This window comes from Mytilus galloprovincialis, chromosome 14 (genome assembly GCF_965363235.1).
Source record: "Mytilus galloprovincialis chromosome 14, xbMytGall1.hap1.1, whole genome shotgun sequence".
Lineage (NCBI taxonomy): Eukaryota > Metazoa > Mollusca > Bivalvia > Mytilida > Mytilidae > Mytilus > Mytilus galloprovincialis.
In genome coordinates this window covers 2102685-2126405 of record NC_134851.1, presented here as the reverse complement: position 1 = coordinate 2126405, position 23721 = coordinate 2102685, and the positions used below count along the sequence as shown (strand labels likewise).

Below are 23721 nucleotides of genomic sequence, written 5' to 3'. Positions count from 1 at the left end.
AATAATGAAAGTCATTATTTATGAAAAAAAAATAATCCATCAGATTTTACCATCTAGTGAGGAAAAACAAATTTTTATTGCCACACTAAATAAGAAATTAGAATAATTTTAAAGTGTCAAAGTTATCTTTACAATATTGATAAAATTCGCATTATTCATTCAATATTTTCGGCGTTAAAACTATATGGCTTTTTGTACAAGAGAAATGTATAATGTATAAGAGTTTTATTATTTATGATTTTAGAATGCTGTTTTCATATTTTCACATTTTATTTTAAAATAAACACATATAGCTTGATCGATGAAGTACATTTTTTTATTCTTTAAAATATATCATAATAATACTTAGATTTATCGAATGTATTTCCCTTGACAATAAGAATATGATATTAGTTTTGCTATATTTTAAGTTGTGCACATGCATTTTGTGGCATTTGAGTTATGTTCATTAGCGGTCGTCGAACTTATAAATGCGTACACCGCCGGGCGGATGGACAGTTTCAGCTATTCATTATTGATGTTACTAAATGCATGTAAAATAAACATATATATAGAAGTCAGTCTTATCTTCATAAAATACCTCAGTAAATGTTGACGTACATTATTATGAATACGTAGGGAAATCTAAGATTATGACGATGGTCGCAGATAGAGAGTTGTCTCATTGGCAATATTTCTATATTTTCCTGTTTTCATATTTACAGTGACTAACCTGTAAGTTTTTTTGTAAAAGTAAGGCCTAGGATATACTTTATATTTAATCTTAAACGAAATAAGCACCGGTCTGAAAAATACATACATTTCTTGTTTTCCAAAGAACATTATTGATCTAAACAGAAAAAGGAAGATAAGGTATAATTGCCAATGAGACAACTCTCTATATTCACATGAAACCAAAATGACACAGACGTGGACAACTATGGGTCACCGTACGACCTTCATTAATGAGCAAAGCCCATACCGACATAAATGACAATGTAAAACCATTCAAACGAGAAAACTAACGGCCTAATTTCAATTTATAAAAAAAGAAAAACAAATATGCAACACAGAAACAAACCACTGCATTACAGGCTCCTGACTTTGGATAGGCACTAACATATTGAATGTGGCGGGGTTAATAGATATAGGAAGATGTGGTATGATTGTAAATGAGACAACTTTACATCCAAATAACAATTAAAAAAAGTAAACCATTATAGGTCAATGTAAGGCCTTCAACACGGAGCCGTGGCTTACACCGAACAACAAGCTATAAAGGGCCCCAAAATTACTAGTGTAAAACCATTCAAACGGGAAAACCAACAGTCTAATCTATATAAAATTTTAAAAAAAACGAGAAACACGTATAAATCATATAAACAAACGACAACTACTGTAACATATCAGCGGGATCCCATTCCTCCCCTAACCTAGAACAGTGGTATAACAGTACAACATAAAAACGAACTATAAAAATCAGTTGAAAAAGGCTAAACTCATCAGATGGATAAAAACTGGACGTGTACTTGTACATCCCAACAACAAAAAGACACTATTTACGTACCTGAGAATACTCGCAGTTAACTGACAGCTAGTTCAAAGTCTCAAACAACTAATAAAAAATCAAGCATCTAAGACTAAATTATCAATCCGTTCACATTCAACATCCGATGGATTTCGTTTAAAGTCGTCATTAACAGTTAGAGAAAAACATTACCCTGTGCAATTCCAAAATACAGGTATCGACATAATTGTAGATTCATGAATGTGTATAAATATATAACAGACATGTAGTATGCCGATAGATTTAAGTTTACTGATAACAAAATCAATATTTACACCACTGAAAACAATATTCAATAATATAGTGTTGAATTGGTAACCTTTGAGAATAAGTTTATTTAAAGGATCGACAAGTTTACCAGAATTTTATTTGTAATACAGTTAACGTTGCGGGTGCGAGTGCTGCCTTGTAGCTGATTTAGCCTACTCTTTTTAAAATCTACAAGGGTGTCTTTTACGTGTCAGTGATATGGCTCTGTATTAACACAGCAGGTCAGCCGATTATAACCCCCTTCCGACGGACTACCATCGTTTCTCAAGACTTACTTGCAAATAGAGTCAAGGGAGAGCCGATAATTCAGTCTCTGAAATGTTTTCCGCGGAACAGAGATCGAACCAGGGACCTTTGTGGTAAGTAGTCTGATGCCTTAAACACTAAACCAGGGCTCTCCTATATTTTAATTATTTAGTTTCTGTAACGTTTTAATTATTTTTTCTCTGTTTGTTGTTTGGTTTGGTTCTTAGTCTGTATCATCTATATTTCATCACCCTTTTATTCTCTATTACTATTTTTATTTAGCCTAATTTGTTTTGCTTTTCCTAATACTTGTTACCTTTTATTTTGCTTTTTTGTGCATTATTCTGTATTTATAGCCCCATCCAGACTATCTGTATTTATAGCTCCATCCAGACTATCTGTATTTATAGCTCCATCCAGACTATCTGTATTTATAGCTCCATCCAGACTATCTGTATTTATAGCTCCATCCAGACTATCTGTATTTATAGCTCCATCCAGACTATCTGTATTTATAGCTCCATCCAGACTCTGTATTTATAGCTCCATCCAGACTATCTGTATTTATAGCTCCATCCAGACCCTAGAAAAATACCGTTGTTATGACACAAACAAATAACATCTTCAATCAACTCGCTTTAATGTCCTCTACATGTTACATTGTATTTGGGAATTGAAGAGCCAGTACCTTATCATATTGTTCATGATTTTTGAGAAATATTCTCCCTTGTTAATAATTGTCAAGCTACTAGTTATTGGTGCGTTTCCAATAACAGCATCATTGTGTATTATAAGCAAGATATCTGCTGCTGTTTCTGTTAATTTTTGCAGATATTAAATTGTCTTATGCAATTTAGTCCTAAGATGGAAATGTTTTATTTTAAATGTTAGTTTATATGTATTTCCCCGTTAGTTTATATGTATTTCCCCTTGGAATCGTATATATACATTCTGGTGTAATACAGAAAGTGTTGCTGTATAGATTTAATATCGATGTAATGAAACAGAATTTAAACATGTTAAACATGTCAGCAATCAAATCGCTTTTAAAGTTCTATGCATTTCACATTGTTTATGGGAATTACAATACCGTAATCTGATCAACAGTCTCATTCAATTTAAGAACTATGGTCCCTTGTTACATGTGGTTAGTTATAAAGCTGATAAATGTTTCACATGCAATACCCACATTATGTGGTTTTATTCAGATATCTGTTTATTGATGTTCTTATATTTGACTGATATTTTGAATATCTATTACAGCATGAACACCTGACTATCATCGGAAATGTTTGAACACATTTAATATACAAAGGAATTGAAAAAAAACTATGATGTAATTTTAGTTCACTTTTATTTTTATTATCTATTAAACTGTTGATTTCTGAGAAATATGTATTTTGCTAGTACTTTGGTCCACGTTTAAAGGAGGGGTTAAGATCTAGAAATTATATGAAATTTCAAATTGTTCCCTGGTTAAATTAGATGTTTTATGACTAAGGGCACGACATTGTTTATTTTTGTATTTGTCACCAAGGCATCAAATCTGTTACACACTACTGTTTATGTGAATATGGAATATTGAGCACATTTTTAGGATAGAACACATTATTTTTAATGTATTTTTGTTTCTCTTGCTTGTATGTTTGCTATGCTATGATCAAATGAAAGCACATCAAGGTAATACAGCTTACTTTTTAAATCTCGAAAGGACAACAACACTGCAACAACAATATTCATCACGGATATATGAGTTGCATGACTGTCTGCGAAGGGTAAATGCAAGTTCTTGTAATTAAATTTATACACTTTCATATATTATACATTTATTTTTCATACAGGACTGTAGGTAAACCATGCATCCCAAATTCTATTTGAGTTCATTTTCTTTAAATTCACTAAAGATTAACCAGCTGTTGTCTACTCCTGTGTCGGGTTGTTGTCTCTTTGACATATTCCCCATTTTCATTCTTAATTTAATTTTAATTGGTTAATTTCTAAAATATAGAAGAAATGTTAGATGCAATTCCTTACATAATGCTAGATACATTTAGTTAAATTTGTCTTGTATTGATGGACTTGTTTTCACATATTTCCGAATTTTCTATATTAACGTCTAAATGTCTTTATCAAAAAGTATAAATATATTAGAAACCAAATTTAAAGTGGAAGGATGCTTTTTTGTTTCTAATTTGTACACGGACTCTTTAAAATATATAAATAATTAATATCCTAATCTACTTGTAGTAAGACATGTATAATAACTGTAACACTTATTATTTAAAACAAGGTAAAAACGGAAGTTGTTTATTCAAAATATACTCAGCAGCAAAACACACGCATTGTTTTCCATGAGTTGCTTAGGAGTATAAAGTTATGTAACATATACGTTTTTCTTCATTTTGAAAGGTTTATTTTAAAATGGGTCGAAACTTTGACACAAACCGTTTAAATAAATTATAAACAAAACGTTTGGTGATGTTTTTATTTCAATTTTTAATGTTTAAAACAAACTTTTTGTTTTTTGATTTTTAACGTTTATAAACAAGTGTATATATACAAGGATGAAACTTTTGAACGGATGACACGACGTTCGTCTACAAAAGATTCACCAGTAACGCTTGAAGGCACTAAAAGCACAACATACAAAAGAGGGAAAAAGATACCATAGGGACAGTAAAACTTTATAGTGTTGATAAATACAGCGAAGATAATCTATTTCTTGAGTAGAAACTTCGTAATATTCCGGAAATCCAAAGTTTGGTATATTTGATTATCTATAATTATTACCATATCAATAATAAACTATGTCAACACAGAAATGCTGACTACTGATCTGGTAATTATATACTCTCGGGAAGAAAAACTTCACAAGCAGTGGCAACGACGCAGTGGTTGTTAATAAACTCATTTCAGTAACAAGGACAAACATTGTATACGTCAGACACGCGATTTGTTCACACAAGACTCATCTGTGTCGCACGAGTCAAACGAGTAAAATATGAGTTGAAGAGCACAGAAAACCCAATATAATGTGTTGCAAAATGCAATATGGTAAATTTTCAGTTGCATGATTAAAAGGGAATTTTTCTGTAATCTCTGCATCATATAACTGCAAGGTTAAGGTAAGGATACATTCGATTGCTACACTTTTTATGCTAAATGAAAATACTATACTTGATAGGATGTGGAGCGATATTTGTAATGCTAATTATATATTGTATAAATCTTTCCTCTGTACAATGTACATATATATTTATCATACACATTATGTGTAACATCCTGTAACATTACAATGTAAGTATCATGTGTGTGATACACATTTTCGCAATTAATCTTAACCTATTTATATTTAAGAAAATGATAATAAAAAAGCACAGTCTTACCTTTGTTGTGCTACATAATAAATCCATATGGTTGTGAACTACAGAATAATTAATAAATATGCTCAGTATAAAAAAACAGTGTTATACGGTATTATATAAAATTGTACATGTGGTGTGATTTTCATAAAACAATTAATACCAGAGTTCTAATGACGTGTATTTAAGCAATACCCAGGTATTTTATGACTTTTAACATTGATTAAACCCCATGTAGCAAAGTCAGTTATAGAAATCCCCGACATGACCGATTATCATCATTTTTGTGATTTTTTTTTTATCTGGTTCATGCGAATTTGTCTTTTACATTGACTGTAAGATTAAGTTTATAAATCGTTTGTCGCAAATACACATCATGAACGGCTATCGCAGAGTCTTACTTCATTTGAATTTTGTCTGGTATGTGATTATTGCTACTTCCATGTGTACGACGTATACGGGTACCGTATACGATGAATGACATGCTTACCCTTCCGGAGCACCTTATTTCTCTCCCGGTTTGTAGTGGAATTAGTGTTGTTTCTTATTTATTATTTATAACTGTTGATGTAAATGTCCTTTGGTTTTGTGAGTCTTTGTTTACTCCTTGGTTTTGATTGTTATTGTCGTCCATGTATTTGTCTCTCTGTTTTATATAAGTACACATGACATGTCTTTATAATCAATTCCATCTATAATTTCATAAGACAAACAGGGTTAGAACATTGAAATAAGTCTTGCTAAAGATGTGAACCTTCCATTCCAAAAAAATATATCTACGAATTACATGTGGGTTTTTTTTTATTTTCAAATTTAAGCGTTGTGGTTTGGAAACTGTTGTTCGTCATTTTGTCTGTTTTTTAAGACTAACAAGTTTTGGTTCTTCCTTGGGTATCCTTCTTTTAAACGTCAATCAAATACAATTGATGAAACTGTCAGGCACACACACTTAAACATAAGTACCACTATATTATCTTATTTTTAAATCTGAAGTTTAGAACAATTACATATTGTTACATGCTGTATGACTTGAGTTATCACAAAAGTATGTATGTACACGCACTTGACTCTGTTTTACAATTTAATCTCAAGTTGTTTGTCAACGTTTAACAAGAAGGACTTGTACTGGTAAAATTAGTGATTATCTGGAATATACTGTGGAAGTAAAACCGTACTATAATAAGGTAAGTTTTAAAATAGGTAAATGAATTGCTGTTTATTACTTTTTTTTTTTAATTTCTTTTACCCCAGTGTTTGGTTTTTTTTTTTTTTACATTACTGATGAATTTCAACCTTAACAGTACAATTCATGTTGCTCATCTTAATAATTACATTAAGAAAAAGATTAACAACGTACATGACGTACACGTGCTTGTGCATGCTTGATATTTAAACGATAGTTTTGATTTTCAGGTTACTGTGATAACTTCCTTTAAACGCTATTATTGCATTATTTATTTCGATTTTATGATTCGCTGTTACTTTGAACATTGATCCTGTGTATGCGAATAGAATTTTACAATGAAGTTGGGGATACGTCTCGAGATTTAAATACGGAGAAATGCGGAGAAATAATGGCACAGCGACTAAATTGATAGAAGCACACATATTTTGTATACCAATAAGTATCTCACATATGAAGGTTAATAGTACGTAGACTAATACTTAATGGTGATACCCTCGTGGATATACTAATTTTTAATCGGTCCCTAAACATGCTAAATAGCAAATATGAAACAATTCAAACGAGAAAACTAATGGTCTGAATTATGTACAAAACAATAAACAATTAACAAATATGACAGTCTAGAGGAATAAATTTTATAAGAGATGATAATATGATCAGTACCATATCGGACAATCCCAATGCAACAGTGTTTATGTGAACATAAATGTTTTATATCAGTATTGACCGACTCTCATCCTTAATGTGTCTACACATCATTGTATTGTCAGATCAAATCATGCAAATTATTGCAATATTCATCTAAAATTTGAACTTTATATCGTTTGTATATATTTAAAATAGAAGTAAGGGGATCTTCATTGGTGTACCCATTTTACTCTTTTCTTTCAATGTTTGGCTCATGTGTCTATTTCTTCTTTTTGCTGGTTTATTATTGGCCTTTTTTAATTTTTTTGTCTTCTTTTTTTTATCTTTTTCTTAATTTGTTTTGGTCAATAATCGGCCTTGTGTCAACCCAATCCGTACACTGATATAATTAAAATTAGAAAGTAAAATAAGGGAAGAAGCACCAGGCAGGTAAATTGGTGTCAAAAAGTGCTTATGAATACATTTCGTATAAATTCATTCTGTACGGAAGTTTAGTTCCTCCGTTTCTTAAAATAGACTAGTTGTTTCAGCTGAGTTTCATATCTTTGATGACTTAAATTACGGTTTTGTCATTACATTAATGCATTCGTTTCAGACAATCGTTTAAATTCTTTCATATAAGCATCATGAAAATTTTCGTGATTGAAGATAACTTGGCAAATACTTCAAGAGATTAGAAAAAGTTATCATATTAAACATGTTACATGTTTGTGTCCATTCTACTTACTAAATTTCCCATCGGTGCTGACACAAATTTAAAAACAAAAATCAGATTCAGTAAGGAAAATCATATTTAAATCTTATACTGTCGATTTCAGTTCGAGTAGGGATTACAAGAAAGTTATTTGATAACTATAGATTTTACTACTTACGACATTTTGTAATCGAGACACTTTTTTTAATTCAAAACGCGATACTTACAGAAAGGCTATCGGTATAGTAAAAAAAGGCAACAGTAGTTTACTGCTATTCAAAAGACATACACCAATGGAGAGAAAACAAATCCGGTTAACACACTAAAACTGAGTGAAACAAATCAACTGTAAGAGGAAAATAACGAAACAACAGACACACTGCAGTGAACAAAAAAAAAACGCAATGCAACACACATAAAAACGAACTATAAGATAACAACTGCCATATTCATGAAATATGTACATTTAAGGAAAAGAATGGTGGGTTGTACCGGGTTTTTAGGCTAGTCAAACCTGGCATTTTTATGGCAATGATAATTCTAATATGACGAGCTATTATCGTCAACCAGTATAATCAAAATATATATACCCTTAGCGCAAATGCAGTGATACACAAAACGGCTATTTTGCGTTACGACAAACTGATTTATACTGCCAGATATTCTTAATTTTCGACATCTGTTGGTTTTCCCGTTTGAATGATTTTACACTAGTATTTTGGGGCCCTTTATAGCTTGTATTTCGGTGTGAGCAAAGGCTGCGTGTTGAAGGCCGTACATTGACCTATAATGGTTTATTTTTATAAATTGTTATTTTGATGGAGAGTTGTCTTATTGGCACTCACACCACATCCTCCTATATCTATATCAGTCTATTTCAATTTAATTTTTATGTTAAAATTTCATAAAACAAAAAATCCGCGAAATGATGTTATCGTCTTTGCATGGTTTAATATAAGTCATTGTCAACTCAGAAATAATGCTAGCAACCTAAAATCTTATCTGTTTTATCAGTTCTTATCAAAGAACACTTTTTGTGCAAACTGTAATCACCCTGTTAAGGATAACAAACATTATTTCATTTGCCCTAAGTACAATGATGTAAGACAGATCCTTCTTGATTCCATTAACTCCATTGCTGATAATGTTGATATAAATATTGAATTATTACTTTTTGGAAACAGATTATTTTCATATGATATGAATTTTGCTATTTTAAAATCTGTTCAGAAATATATCAGTGAGACTCAACGTTTTGTTTGAAACTTACTTATTTTTTTGTTTCATTTGTTTTTTTTATTTTTTCCTCCTCCACTTAAACATTAATTCATTTTATCCACTAAGCAAGCTTAGTTTTTCTTTCAAGCCATATATATATATATTTCTAATGACTAATACAGGATATTTGCATGTTTAAAGGTTCTTGAATAAATGATGAGTAATTGCCTATATACTTAAATCTACTTTGCATGTAGTAAGTAACACTGTAAACATATATTTGATCGTGTGTGCTTATAAGTCGCATGCATGATCCACTATATTGCACTGTTTTAAATACAGTTGTTATAATTGAATTATACCTTGTACATGTAATATGGAGCGAGCTTTTATAGACTGTGCCTGTTGCTCAATCCTTTTCATATATTAATGAATAAAATAAGTTTAAAATCAAATTTAAAAAAGTCTTGGCATGGCAACGAAAGAAGGTGACGCACAAATATGTTCCGTAAACAAAAATTCAAATGTAAATACCAGGCGTTTAAAAGCTTTTTGTACGCCTCAGAATGAATAAAATTATATTGGAAGAAAATATATAAGTGAAAAAATGCGATTAAAACAAATATGATTAATTATATTATATTACTAATATTATCAAAATTGGGTAAAACGGAACATCTAAAACAGTATTGTTTGTATAGGGCTTTCACGATTAACAAAATTATCGCTCAGGGTAAAATTATCGAAATAATTGCCATACCCATGGTTAAATGAAAATAAATCTACGGATGCCATGATTTATTTCTTTCATATATCACTAAAAAGACAAACTCCTTGACAAGAATATAATACAAATAAATGCACGAGCATTCAGGACAGAGAAATACACAAATGAACAATACAATGGTTCATTTCGACATGGTAGCCACAGAATAAAACTAACAAGTAAAACAACAAAGGACAGCAAACAAAAACCGAACCTTTTATCATACGACTGGATCAACGCCATGAAAGTGAAGTAACAGATAAAACATCGGATCCCCGTTTGAGGTATCGTGTATTGCAGATGTGTCGATGTTAACTACCTGTTACTAGTTGAAATTGTGAAAATTTTAAAATATGAAAAGAATTTCAAAGTATTTTTTGCGATGTTTATGTTGGAAAACATTGTCTTTCTTTTTCAATGATCTGCAAAAATACGTGTTTTTACGTGATGTCATAATGGAAAATCGCCTTTTTTTGTGATGGGACAGAATCAAATCAAAAGGATAGTCAAACGTTTTTCTTCAGAAGTGATTATTTTACCAATGAAAAAATTATATCAAACTAACTATACGTAAAACAAAAATAATATCTGCTCTGGTACACAAAAGAGGCAAAATATACCAAACGGGCATCAAAATAAACTCTGCTCTGGTACACAAAAGAGACAAAATATACCAAACGGGCATCAAAATAAACTCTGCTCTGGTACACAAAAGAGACAAAATATACCAAACGGGCATCAAAATAATCTCTGCTCTGGTACACAAAAGAGACAAAATATACCAAACGGGCATCAAAATAAACTCTGCTCTGGTACACAAAAGAGACAAAATATACCAAACGGGCATCAAAATAATCTCTGCTCTGGTACACAAAAGAGACAAAATATACCAAACGGGCATCAAAATAATCTCTGCTCTGGTACACAAAAGAGACAAAATATACCAGACGGGCATCAAAATAAACTCTGCTCTGGTACACAAAAGAGACAAAATATACCAAACGGGCATCAAAATAATTTCTGCTCTGGTACACAAAAGAGACAAAATATACCAAACGGGCATCAAAATAATCTCTGCTCTGGTACACAAAAGAGACAAAATATACCAAACGGGCATCAAAATAAACTCTGCTCTGGTACACAAAAGAGACAAAATATACCAAACGGGCATCAAAATAATCTCTGCTCTGGTACACAAAAGAGACAAAATATACCAAACGGGCATCAAAATAATCTCTGCTCTGGTACACAAAAGAGACAAAATATACCAAACGGGCATCAAACTCATAACCGAATGAACAATAAAAAGACCAACATACATGTGGCACCCGTCGCTTTAATGAATTAGTTTACCCTTGGACGATTTGATTATGTAATAACACTCTTTAAACATTGTTTGTTTCCATTGAATGATTGTTGAATGGTTTTAATCAAGACAAAATTGGTTTTGGTTAACGCGAAGCATGACAAGTTGAAAGTGATTTATATATAAGCATTTAAAACAATTTGTATTTAACGAAAGAGTTGGTATTAAAAGTGGTTTGCTTATCAAAATATTTAAACTATAAAAAAGATAACACATAACGAACAAATAACTTATGTATTTCTGCTAGCTCCTCGATGTCAAAGTCAATTTATGTCCGACATAAGGGAAACAGCCGAACAAACGACTAATAAAACAATTGACGACTAAACACATTGGTGGACTTTGTCTTATATCTGCTCTTTGGTAGGACTGTAGTCTCTTTGACATATCGCCCATTCCCATTCCCTATTATATATCTTCAGCATTCAACAAGCAGATGTGACAAATTAAGCTTGTAAAACGATAGTAAACAGATTAGTAAGACTCCTTTCTCTATGTTAACATTTCGTTTATCTTTAACAGGCTTGTTGTTTCCCCGTAATAGAATATCCACTTATGTCATTGTTTTCTTTTCATTAGCTGGTTTCCTATAATTATGTTAATGCATAGATGCACTTAAAAGTCTGTTCGCAAATTGCAAGACAATAAGAAAAAGACATTTAATGTCAACCAGCAATATGACTTACTGGAATTGTTTCGTAATTTTGTGATCATTTTATTTATAATGTGTACTTCATTTTATAGTCTTTGTAAATTATACATTATAGCAGCCAGGAACACAGAGTTTGGCTTTTAATCGGTTAAAATCAACTTAATTTGAAAATTCCTATCAATTTAGATTAATTTTGTTACCAAAAGAAAAGCGGTAAAATGCATTATGTAGAGGAAGGTTCGGTAGTCATGTCCTCTGAGATTAAGCAATGATGGCACAGAGAAAACTCTAAAACGGTGGTGATGTATTCTTTGGGTTGTGTTTTTTTACTGTTTGGTTAAACATTTATTAGTGATCATGTGTTTATCTATGTCAAACTGTATTAAGTCATATTTTGTATAAAAATAAGGAGATGTGGTAGGGCTGTCAATGATACAATTATCCACCAACGTTCCAATGAAGTGGATGGGAGCAAAAAAGGGCAACCGAACGACTTTCGACAATAAAAAAAACAATACCGTATAGTCGGTCATAACATAATCCTTTTGATACTATAACTTGTAACGTGTAGCATTCCCTCACGTATGTACGGTTAATCGTTTCCCATGAAAATAAATCCGGAAAAACGCTTCGAAAACACACAATGTGGTTTTTTTTTTTTATTTATTTGAGGTTTTGCAAGTAAAAATCCATATGATCATTCAATCTTATTTTCAGAACATAAATGTAGTTTGAATGCATACTGTCGTTAAATGTTTAAATTCTTTATATTTGAATAAACAGTCAATGGAAAACACCTACAAATAAGGACATAACGAATGATTCTCTGACCACAATGGATGTTCTTTTTTCCAATGTGAGTGTTAACAGTAGCTTTGACTTAGATTTGAGGAATGAATCCAGAAAAAAAAAGTTCTTTCCTTCTGTAAGTATTGACTTTCCTGTAACTATGATACTGTAAAATAAAATAGGTAATAAGAAAATGTGTTTTGATTGTCAATATGAAAATACTACATCAGGGATTACACTAACTTAGATTTTAACTTAAAGTCACCAATATGCCTTAAGCATGGAACACCTGAAGTGTATAATTATTGAACATTACTATTTAATGATTGAATGCTTCTTTTTGTAACGTTATTTGGGTGTAAAAGCGTTGACCGAAGTACATTTTGTATAATGTTGTACATTCTTTAACATGCTTAAGGAATATCGTTTCTGTGTGAATCAGGCAATATCAGCATTCTCAAAGTAATAATTATCAAACCATGGTACTAATCTTATTAAGTATCTATTCTAAATTGAATCGTAAACCAACAAAAAGATCGGACTATCAGCTTCAACATGTTCAAGAATATTAAAGCATATTAAATTGATAAAAACTATCTGATTAGAAAAAAAACTAGTTTTCCATCTTGAAAATATATTTTCATTTTTTTTAAGGAATTACTGTAATATTTTTTTCTGTCTATGAAGAAATTAAAAAAAAATGTGATGCACACTGAATAATCCGCGAAGTTTAAAGTGTGCACCACATTTTTTGTGTGATTTCGAATAGGCAGGAAAAATATTACAGTCATTTTGTGTAATTTAATTCTCAATTACATTTTAAACATGAGTAAATCATGAAAAAAGGTTGATAAACTCACGGTCACATTACAAATTATGTCTAGAAGCTGATAAACAAATCGACGTCAGCCATGGTACTAATCGTATTAAGTATCTATTCTAAATTGAATCGTAAACCAACAAAAAGATCGGACTGTCAGCTTCAACATGTTCAAGAATATTAAAGCATATTAAATTGATAAAAACTATCTGATTAGAAAAAAACTAGTTTTCCATCTTGAAAATATATTTTCATTTTTTTTAAGGAATTACTGTAATATTTTTTTCTGTCTATGAAGAAATTAAAAAAAAATGTGATGCACACTGAATAATCCGCGAAGTTTAAAGTGTGCACCACATTTTTTGTGTGATTTTGAATAGGCAGGAAAAATATTACAGTCATTTCGTATAATTTAATTCTCAATTACATTTTAAACATGAGTAAATCATGAAAAAAGGTTGATAAACTCACGGTCACATTACAAATTATGTCTAGAAGCTGATAAACAAATCGACGTCAGCCAATCAGAAGACACGGTACATTTAAATTAAATTATGTATAAATAAATATTCATTTATGTGAATTCATTGTTGTATTTAGACAATGAATGAAGTAACAAAATGGATGGCAGTTGGAATCCTGGTTGGAATTTTGGTGTTTAACTCAATTATACTGATATTACTTCTCCGCAAGAAACAGAACAGTAGAATGGCTTTCTTCGTACAAAATTTAGCTATAGCAGGTAAAAATATATGTCAGTATAAAATATGAACACTTTATCAATTTGAATATGTCGGAAGCCCTTTCCTGGATAATCTAGGATATGTCAGTATAAAATATGAACACTTTATTAATTATTAATTTGACTATGTCTGAAGCCCTTTTCCTGGGTAATCTAGAATATGTCAGTATAAAATATGAACACTTTATCAATTTGACTATGTCCGAAGCCCCCTTTCTGGGTAATCTAGGATATGTCAGTATAAAATATGAACACTTTCTCAATTTGACTTTGTCCGAAGCCCCTGTCCTGGGTAATCAAGGATATGTCAGTATAAAATATGAACACTTTATCAATTTGACTATGTCCGAACAAGTACCGTTGATATACACACTGGTGGTCACCGTACGGACATACCATAAATAAAGGCAACAGTAGTATACCGCTGTTCAAAACTCATAATTCTATGGACAAAAAACAAAATCGGGGTAACAAACTAAATCTGAGGGAAACGCATTAAATACAATAGGAGAACAACGACACAACATTAAAATGTAACACACACAGCAACGGACTAAGCATTAGACAAAATCCGATAAGAATAACCAATATAACATCAAAACCAAATACATGAATTTGGGATAGAAAAGTACCGTGACACGACTTATATTAATGTGAATTCACACTCAAATATAGGAGAAAACAAACGACACAACAGAAAGTTTAACACAACGTAAAAATATTACACACACAGAAACGAACTAAGTATGATATAACAATGGCAATTTTTCTGACTTGGTACAGGACATTTTTAAAGAAAAAAATGGTTGGTTGAACCTGGTTTTGTGGCATGCGAAACCTCGCACTTTGATGGCATTGTTAAATATAACATTAAAATGACAACATAATAATACAGGACTACAATACAAATAAATAGGAGAACGTATTAGGCAAAGAAACACATGAATAATAGATAACAAAAGGCATCAGGTTTAAAATTCATTACGTCAAAAACGCGCCTCGTCCAAACAAGACTTACCGGTGACGCCCAGATATAAAAGTACCATTGATATGCAATACTTATGGTCACAGTACGGACATACCACAACAAGTACAGTTTATATGCAACACTTATGGTCACCGTACGGACATACCACAACAAGTACCATTCATATACAACACTTATGGTTACCGTATGGACTTTATCAATGACCAATATCACAACCGGGTGGTAGATGTTAAAGCAACAGCATAATTAATATCAAGTTTGTGAAAGCTCTAATTCGAAGTGCATTTGAAAGTTGTAGTCATAATGACATTGATGATATACTAATGATTATAACATTTGTTCTGCTTTGTGGTCATGTCTCAAAGCAAATGATTTTTCCTCTTTCAGATTTTTGTGTCGGTTTGATTTATCTATTACCCGAGGTTATTATATACAGATTTCATATCGAGTGGACTAAATACACCTGCTATGTATTGTATGGAGTGAAAATGTTTCCGATTTATGTATCTACGTTTGCGATCATTACCCTGACACTAGATCGTTTGTATGTTATTCTTAGACCTATATCTTCCTCTGCCAGAGGTGCTAAATATAGAGTATCATTGATCATGACAACATGGATTCTGGCGATATTACTTTCAATACCATATATGGTGTCTGTAAGATTCAATAATGGAAAATGTGGACATGATTTTGACAAAAAGGTAAAATTTCTACATGCGTATTCAAAATTCAATTAATGTGGTATTATTCGAAAGGATAAAGCTATCGACTAATTCCATTTATCGAAGATTTAAGGAAGAAAGACCTTTGTACGACTTTAAGCAATGAGCAAAACAAACTTTGGGAATGATTTAAAAGACATAGATATGACAAATTGTAAAACAAATGAAATACGAAAACCCACGGATAATGTATGTACACAAATTTGACAAAACAAATATGATAGAAAGTAACCAACAACAATCATAGCATTACTGAATCCTGGCTTGATTACAATCTTGGAAAGTAAATATACGTTTAATAAAATCACAAACAAAAGCATTTAATTCAGTTAAATTAGACACTTCTTTTACTGCCTTTGAATATGAAAAAAGAGAATATGTGTTGATGCGTCGGTTTGTTATCTGGATCGGATGTTGATTTCAAAGTATATGTTGAGATTATGTTTTTGTTTTTGGACATATGAGTTGCTATATTAAGTAGAGGATACGTGACATCAATCGAATAGATTCGAAACAAAGAATTTGACGCTTGTAATTACTTACTAAAATTGAAAACAGAAAAAAACAAAAGAAAACGTGTACTTATACGTGTAATCAAAGTGAAAATATAAGGAGATATTCAAAGGGAGTAGAAGGCAGACACACAGGCCCAAAATACTAGATTACGATTTCCAAAAAAAACTTGGTTCAACTTTGTGGTTTGATGTTTATTTACCCATACGTCCGGTCCAACGGTTTAATTGTTTGTGTCCATAAGGCGTATACATTATGGTTTCATTTTAAACTTCAAGTGATAGATTTCCGATATATTGAAGCAGGTTTTTTTCGTTATGTTGTACTGTCTTACATGTGTCTATTCATATCAATGTGCTGTGTCATGCTGCTAAATAAAAACACATGTTATAAAATATCATGCTGCCAAATAAAAACACATGTTATAAAATGTCATGCTGCTAAATAAAAACACATGTTATAAAATGTCATGCTGTTACATAAAATCACATGTTATAAAATGTCATGCTGCCAAATAAAAACACATGTTATAAAATGTCATGCTGCTAAATAAAAACATATGTTATAAAATGTCATGCTGTCAAATAAAAACACATGTTATAAAATGTCATGCTGCTACATAAAAACACATGTTATAAAATGTCATGCTGCCAAATAAATACACATGTTATAAAATGTCATGCTGCCAAATAAAAACACATGTTATAAAATGTCATGCTGCCAAATAAAAACACATGTTATAAAATGTCATGCTGCTAAATAAAAACACATGTTATAAAATATCATGCTGCTAAATAAAAACACATGTTATAAAATGTCATGCTGCAAAATAAAAACACATGTTATAAAATGTCATGCTGTTACATAAAATAACATGTTATAAAATGTTATGCTGCCAAATAAAAACACATGTTATAAAATGTCATGCTGCTAAATAAAAACACATGTTATAAAATGTCATGCTGCCAAATAAAAACACATGTTATAAAATGTCATGCTGCTACATAAAAACACATGTTATAAAATGTCATGCTGCCAAAAAAATACACATGTTATAAAATGTCATGCTGCCAAATAAAAACACATGTTATAAAATGTCATGCTGCTACATAAAAACACATGTTATAAAATGTCATGCTGCCAAATAAAAACACATGTTATAAAATGTCATGCTGCTAAATAAAAACACATGTTATAAAATGTTATGCTGCTAAATAAAAACACATGTTATAAAATGTCATGCTGCAAAATAAAAACACATGTTACAAAATGTCGCTGCTAAATAAAAACACATGTTATAAAATGTCATACTGCCAAATAAAAACACATATTATAAAATGTCATGCTGCCAAATAAAAACACATGTTATAAAATGACATGTATTGACATATGAAACTTCTACACATTTTACACAGCAACTACAATAAAAAAATTTTATATATATTTCACGATAAATCATGATATTGTTGTGTTTTGTTTTTTGTTTCTAGGTTATGCTTATGTTTGATATCAGCCTCATTCTGATTCTTCCTGTCCTTGTCATTGGAGCGTGTTATACATGTATTATTGTGACAATTTGTCGTCGCGAGCGAAATGAACTTTTGAATGAAAGTACTAAAAGAAGCACTAGTAAGTATTATCTTTGACAGATAATTTAAAACAATATACAATTGGGTAGGGGGGTTTACAAATATCAAAACAATCTCAGGTTTGACCAAAATAATATAACAATAAAATGTTACCGAAAAATTCAAAAAGAAAAACTTGATAACTGCATACTTCCAATATATTTACATCCCAGCTCCTTTGTTCTAACAGGTGTGATCTGAGCCGGATCACCCTACCAGATCACCCTAGTTTGAGGTTCTTTGTTATGCATGCTTTCCTTTGTTCTGTAACATTTTGGCGGGAATGTCAAATCCACTATAAAACTTATAATTAAATATACAATTATACGGAAAAGACTATCTATCAAAATTCACGTAGAAAAAAATCCAGTGTATATGCTGGGATTCGAACTCAAGACCTTTAGCATATCACGCCACAACACAACCACTACACCAGGACGACTGGATGCGAACTATCAGGAATTTAACATACTTAAAGGAAGCAAGATGATTTTTATAAGTGGGGCGAGTTGGCAGACCTTTATTCAGTGGGGTTTAAACCCTTTTCGTTAATAAGTGGATTGTCAGTGATTGTTCAGTTTGATTTTACACTTTTTCAAAAGTTGGGAGAGTCGGTAAACAAGAGTGTGGAGATTTTTTTCATAAAGTGGCGATATAGGTTGGGCCGATTTACCAGTGGGGCGAGTTGACATTGTTTGATAGCTACTCATCGTGTTTGGGGGTCAAAAAGGGTATAAATCATATAGTAATGTATAAAGTATATTATAAAGGTTGTGTGGTGTTCTAAATTAAATTTTATGAATTGTAAATGGTTTTTCGTCTAATCTAAAACAGCTGGGATGTAAAATAGTTATCCCATTCGGACTTGGTGTGTCAGTGTTAGATCACCCTCTGGCCTCCGGCCATCGGGATGATCTTACACTGACACACCACGTCATCGTGGGATAACTATTAAGGAAACACCACATACATAATATAATCATTGTGACGTGCAATATGACATAAGCAGCCGATATATTATTTCAAATAAGATAACTATTCACCATATGCAATCCCAGATCTCCGTACTGCATTTAACAATAACCAAAACCGATACCCAAGGTCAATCATAGAGCTTTGTATTTTTTTTTTATACCCCCGCTTTAAAAAAGGGGGGTATACTGTTTTACCTCTGTCTGTCCGTCCGTCCGTCAGTCAGTCCGTCCCATGAAACTTTCGTCACATTTTTCTCAGGAACTACAATACAAGGATTTCTGAAATTTGGTTTCAGGATTTATATAAGTCAGCTATACCGTGTGATGCGTTTTCAGATTCATCACTCGACAACTTCCTGTTTACCGAACACTTGTATGATTTTACACATGATAGCCAAGTTGAAAATTTTCGTCACATTTTTCTCAGGAACTACAATACAAGGATTTCTGAAATTTGGTTTCAGGATTTATATAAGTCAGCTATACCGTGTGATGCGTTTTCAGATTCATCACTCGACTACTTCCTGTTTACCGAACACTTGTATGATTTTACACATGATAACCAAGTTAAAAATTTTCGTCACATTTTTCTCAGAAACTACAATACAAGGATTTCTGAAATTTGGTTTCAGGATTTTTATAAGTCAGCTATACCGTGTGATGCGTTTTCAGATTCATCACTCGACAACTTCCTGTTTACCGAACACTTGCATATTTTTACACTATTAATATTATCCACTTGCGGCGGGGGTATCATCAGTGAGCAGTAGCTCGCAGTTTCACTTGTTCTTTCAAAAATTACAGCATTTTACAATTATTTTTGTCAGCAACAATTACCATTTACTGTTATTAAGAGAAACTAAAATGGATTATGTTACCTTATGCAATCATACAAATACTGTTGTCTTTCTGTTAAAACTAAGTTTTTGTATTTACCCAAATGTTTGTTTCTGTCCTATTGGCAAAGGAAGCATCAAAATCAAACATTGAAATTATTTTTCACAAAACATAAATGGTCGATTCATTGAGAATTAATGAAAACATGACGTATTTTGTTGTGATTAACAACACGGTAGTTGTTCTTAAACCTCAATTAAAGCATGCATGATCAATTCCTTCAGAAAATACGAAATTGTTCTAAATTAAAGCATAGCGGATCGTTTTACTATTACTTTCCAAAAAGTGTCTATAATTATTGTTTAAAACGGAATTGTAATGCTTTCTGTAGATTCCAGACTTAAAAACGATGGTCAGACAAAAAGTACAAGGAAACCACTTATTGCTCAGGCAAAAATACGGACCATTAAATTACTTCTGATTATCGTTACTGGTATGTATAGATATTTAAAATAAGTGTAAACAGTCGTGTAACAATTTGAAAATTCTATCCAACTATCAATAAGTTACAAATCTAGGTAAAAGGCAGAGGGAATCGCAATTACTTTACAAATAGTTGTTTGCATAGATAGTGTACACGTCTGCTGAAGTATCTGCATAATAAGAAAACACAATGCGGTAAGAGTTTGTCTGTTTGTTTTCTGTATATCATTTCATCAACAAAGTATCTACCTAGTAAGGAAACACAATGCGGTAAGAGTTTGTCTATTTGTTTTTGTATATCACTGTATCAACAAAGTAGCTGCATAATAAGGAAACACAATGTGGTAAGAGTTTGTCTGTTTGTTTCTGTATTTCACTGTATCAACAAAGTATCTGCCTAGTAAGGAAACACAATGCGGTAAGAGTTTGTCTATTTGTTTTTGTATATCACTGTATCAACAAAGTAGCTGCATAATAAGGGAACACATTGCGGTAAGAGTTTGTCTGTTTGTTTCTGTATATCACTGTATCAACAAAGTATCTGCATAGTAAGGAAACACAATGCGGTAAGAGTTTGTCTGTTTGTTTCTGTATATCACTGTATCAACAAAGTATCTGCCTAGTAAAGAAACACAATGCGGTAAGAGTTTGTCTGTTTGTTTCTGTATATCACTGTATCAACAAAGTTTTTGCATAATAAGGAAACACAATGCGTTAAGAGTTTGTCTATTTGTTTTTGTATATCACTGTATCAACAAAGTAGCTGCATAATAAGGGAACACATTGCGGTAAGAGTTTGTCTATTTGTTTCTGTATATCACTGTATCAACAATGTAGCTGCATAATAAGGAAACACAATGCGGTAAGAGTTTGCCTGTTTGTTTCTGTATATCACTGTATCAACAAAGTACCTGCCTAGTAAAGAAACACAATGAGGTAAGAGCTTGTCTGTTTGTTTCTGTAAATCACTGTATCAACAAAGATTTTGTCATAACGAAATGTATATACAAACGTAAAATGTTGTTTTAGTTATTAACAGTTATGAAAGGTGTTATTAATAGTGCCTAACAAGATTTTGTGAGGTAGACGAAATTGACCTTTAAACGATCGCATTGACTTTTTTGTTCCAAAAATAGGTAGATCGGACATATTTTGACTTTATTTAATGACTTCCTTAGTTTCGAATTAATTGTAATTAGCATGTTCCTATGAGACTGACAAATGTTGTTTTTATTGAAAGATAAATAATAATTTTACCTGGCGTAGCCGTGTGTAAAGTGTATTTCGGCATTTCTTTCCGAAAAATGACTTGTTGATTAGAATAAAACTTCTTATTTGTAAATTTTTTTCTGTTTTTCTCTGCAATTGACTATTAAAAAATAATCTATTTACTGTGTATTTGGAAATTTTGTGAAAATAGTAAATTGCCAATTCTTACCTTTCATACATATACTTTCATTGATAAAACATAACAGTTTGACGGTCATTTAAGTTACTGTCACATTCATGCATGTTCTTATTTAATCAATAGTCATGTATGAAAAGCATAAACAGTTTGAAGGTAGAATAATAACTTAACCAATCAAATTGCATAATATTCAATAACAATGACCGGTCCAAATTATAATAAGTAATAGGGGTAAACTTGGTAGGGAGATAATGTAAGATATTCAAAATCTATTTTTTGGCAATAACGAATAATAATTTGTCAACCAAAAGTTTTGCTATAATTTCATAAACATGTCGTTCTGTATTTGTACAGGATCTTTCATTTATGTATTTAAAGCCATACAAAGTTTGGTCTTCAAAAGTCCACATAATTATTGACTTTATACAGAAAATTTGTCCTTTTAAAGCATAAAATGATTCCAAAACAATACGTTACTACAAAGTAAAATCATTTCTCAAAACACTGAAAAAAAATTCATTTCGATTGGTACAGAAGTATTGTCATAAAGTGCGTTGAAATAAACAGTGGTATAGCAAACATCGAATTCCCGCACAAAATCTTGTTAGGCACTACAATAAAACTATTTTAAAAACAATTACAAAGACACTGAAAGTGCTGAAATTATCAATTTGTAGTTAACGTTTGACATTTAAGCATTAACGTTAGTGATAAGTTCTTTAATTTGATTCCATCATTTGAGTCTGTTAATGTCCTCATTCAAAACATATGCATTCTTATTTACTTTTACAGCATATATTGTTTGCTGGACACCGGTGTGCGTTGGTACGTCGTTGATGATGTGGAAGTTAATTAAATTTGGAGCTACTTTTCAACTTTTGTACGTCTTGGCGCCATTGAACAGCCTCGTGAATCCTCTTGTGTTTTTATTATTACATAGGAAAATTTTCAAAAGAAAAGAGTTTGGAACATATAGATTTAACCCGTCTGGAACTTTAAAAACGTCAATTTTCACAAACGGGCCACGAAAGCAGTCTTCATCAAGCTGTTAGCTATTTTATTTTTCTGTACATATTTTGTTTGTTGTAACTGGTAATCCGAGAAAATATTGTTGCAAAATGAAATACACACTACCATGACTATTGAACAACATGATGATTCTACATGTATAGTTTTTTTTTTTCGCTGAAGTAAAACAAAAAAATCTGGGATAAAAGATTATTTCATTGTAAGTTCGTTATTGTCGGTCCATTTTTTCCCGTACACCTGGTATTGAACATTTAAACGGCAGCAATCTATGCAGTGTCGGAACTGCAATGTCTATATGATATACAAACAAGGTCTCAATGTGGTTTTGAGGTGAAGAACAACCATAAAGCGCTGTTCGTTTGCTCCTTGTATGCTTTCTTTTATGCTGTTCATGTACTGGTTTGTCATTAATAAATATTCCATATATCCTTTGATTTTCTTCTTGATCTTTCAGCAGTGTAGAGTCAATAATTTTTACATAAAGTGATGGAGTAATAATGGAAAAGCGTTGATGAAAATCAAGATAGAAATACATTAGGAACCTTTCCTTTGTTTAGTTCACCTGTTAAACCTCAACATTTGAACAACAATCATCTCCGCTTTTCCTATTGATCAAACAGTTAGCAATATGGTCGGATGTTGTTACAAAAAAAGCCGCGATTGGGATAGGGACTTATTAAAGTTTAATCATCAGCCACCCAATTATATTATTTGTTTGTAATGTGTTATTTGTTTGTGGTATCCTAAACAAAATTGAAGGATTAAAGACGTTTAATTTACATTTTGGGAACCCCCTAGGTGAATTTGTCGTCAGAGGTTTTTGAATTGTAG

The 23721-nt window shown here is 31.5% G+C and overlaps 1 protein-coding gene across 2 annotated transcripts; it reads left to right on the top strand.

Moving 5' to 3' along the window:
* Positions 1–6486: 6486 nt before the first annotated feature.
* Positions 6487–23321, top strand: LOC143059800 (mesotocin receptor-like). 2 transcript variants are annotated; one of them, XM_076233359.1, is made up of 7 exons: positions 6504–6608; positions 12738–12879; positions 14164–14305; positions 15681–15997; positions 18022–18160; positions 20362–20463; positions 22654–23321. In XM_076233359.1, exons 2-7 carry the CDS (start codon positions 12790–12792, stop codon positions 22911–22913), a joined length of 1050 nt encoding a protein of 349 aa, XP_076089474.1. In that variant the 5' UTR covers positions 6504–6608; positions 12738–12789; the 3' UTR covers positions 22914–23321. The 2 variants fall into 2 exon arrangements, with proteins under 2 accessions (XP_076089475.1, XP_076089474.1); XM_076233360.1 differs by lacking the exon at positions 12738–12879 and having other exon boundaries at positions 6487–6608.
* Positions 23322–23721: the final 400 nt, after the last annotated feature.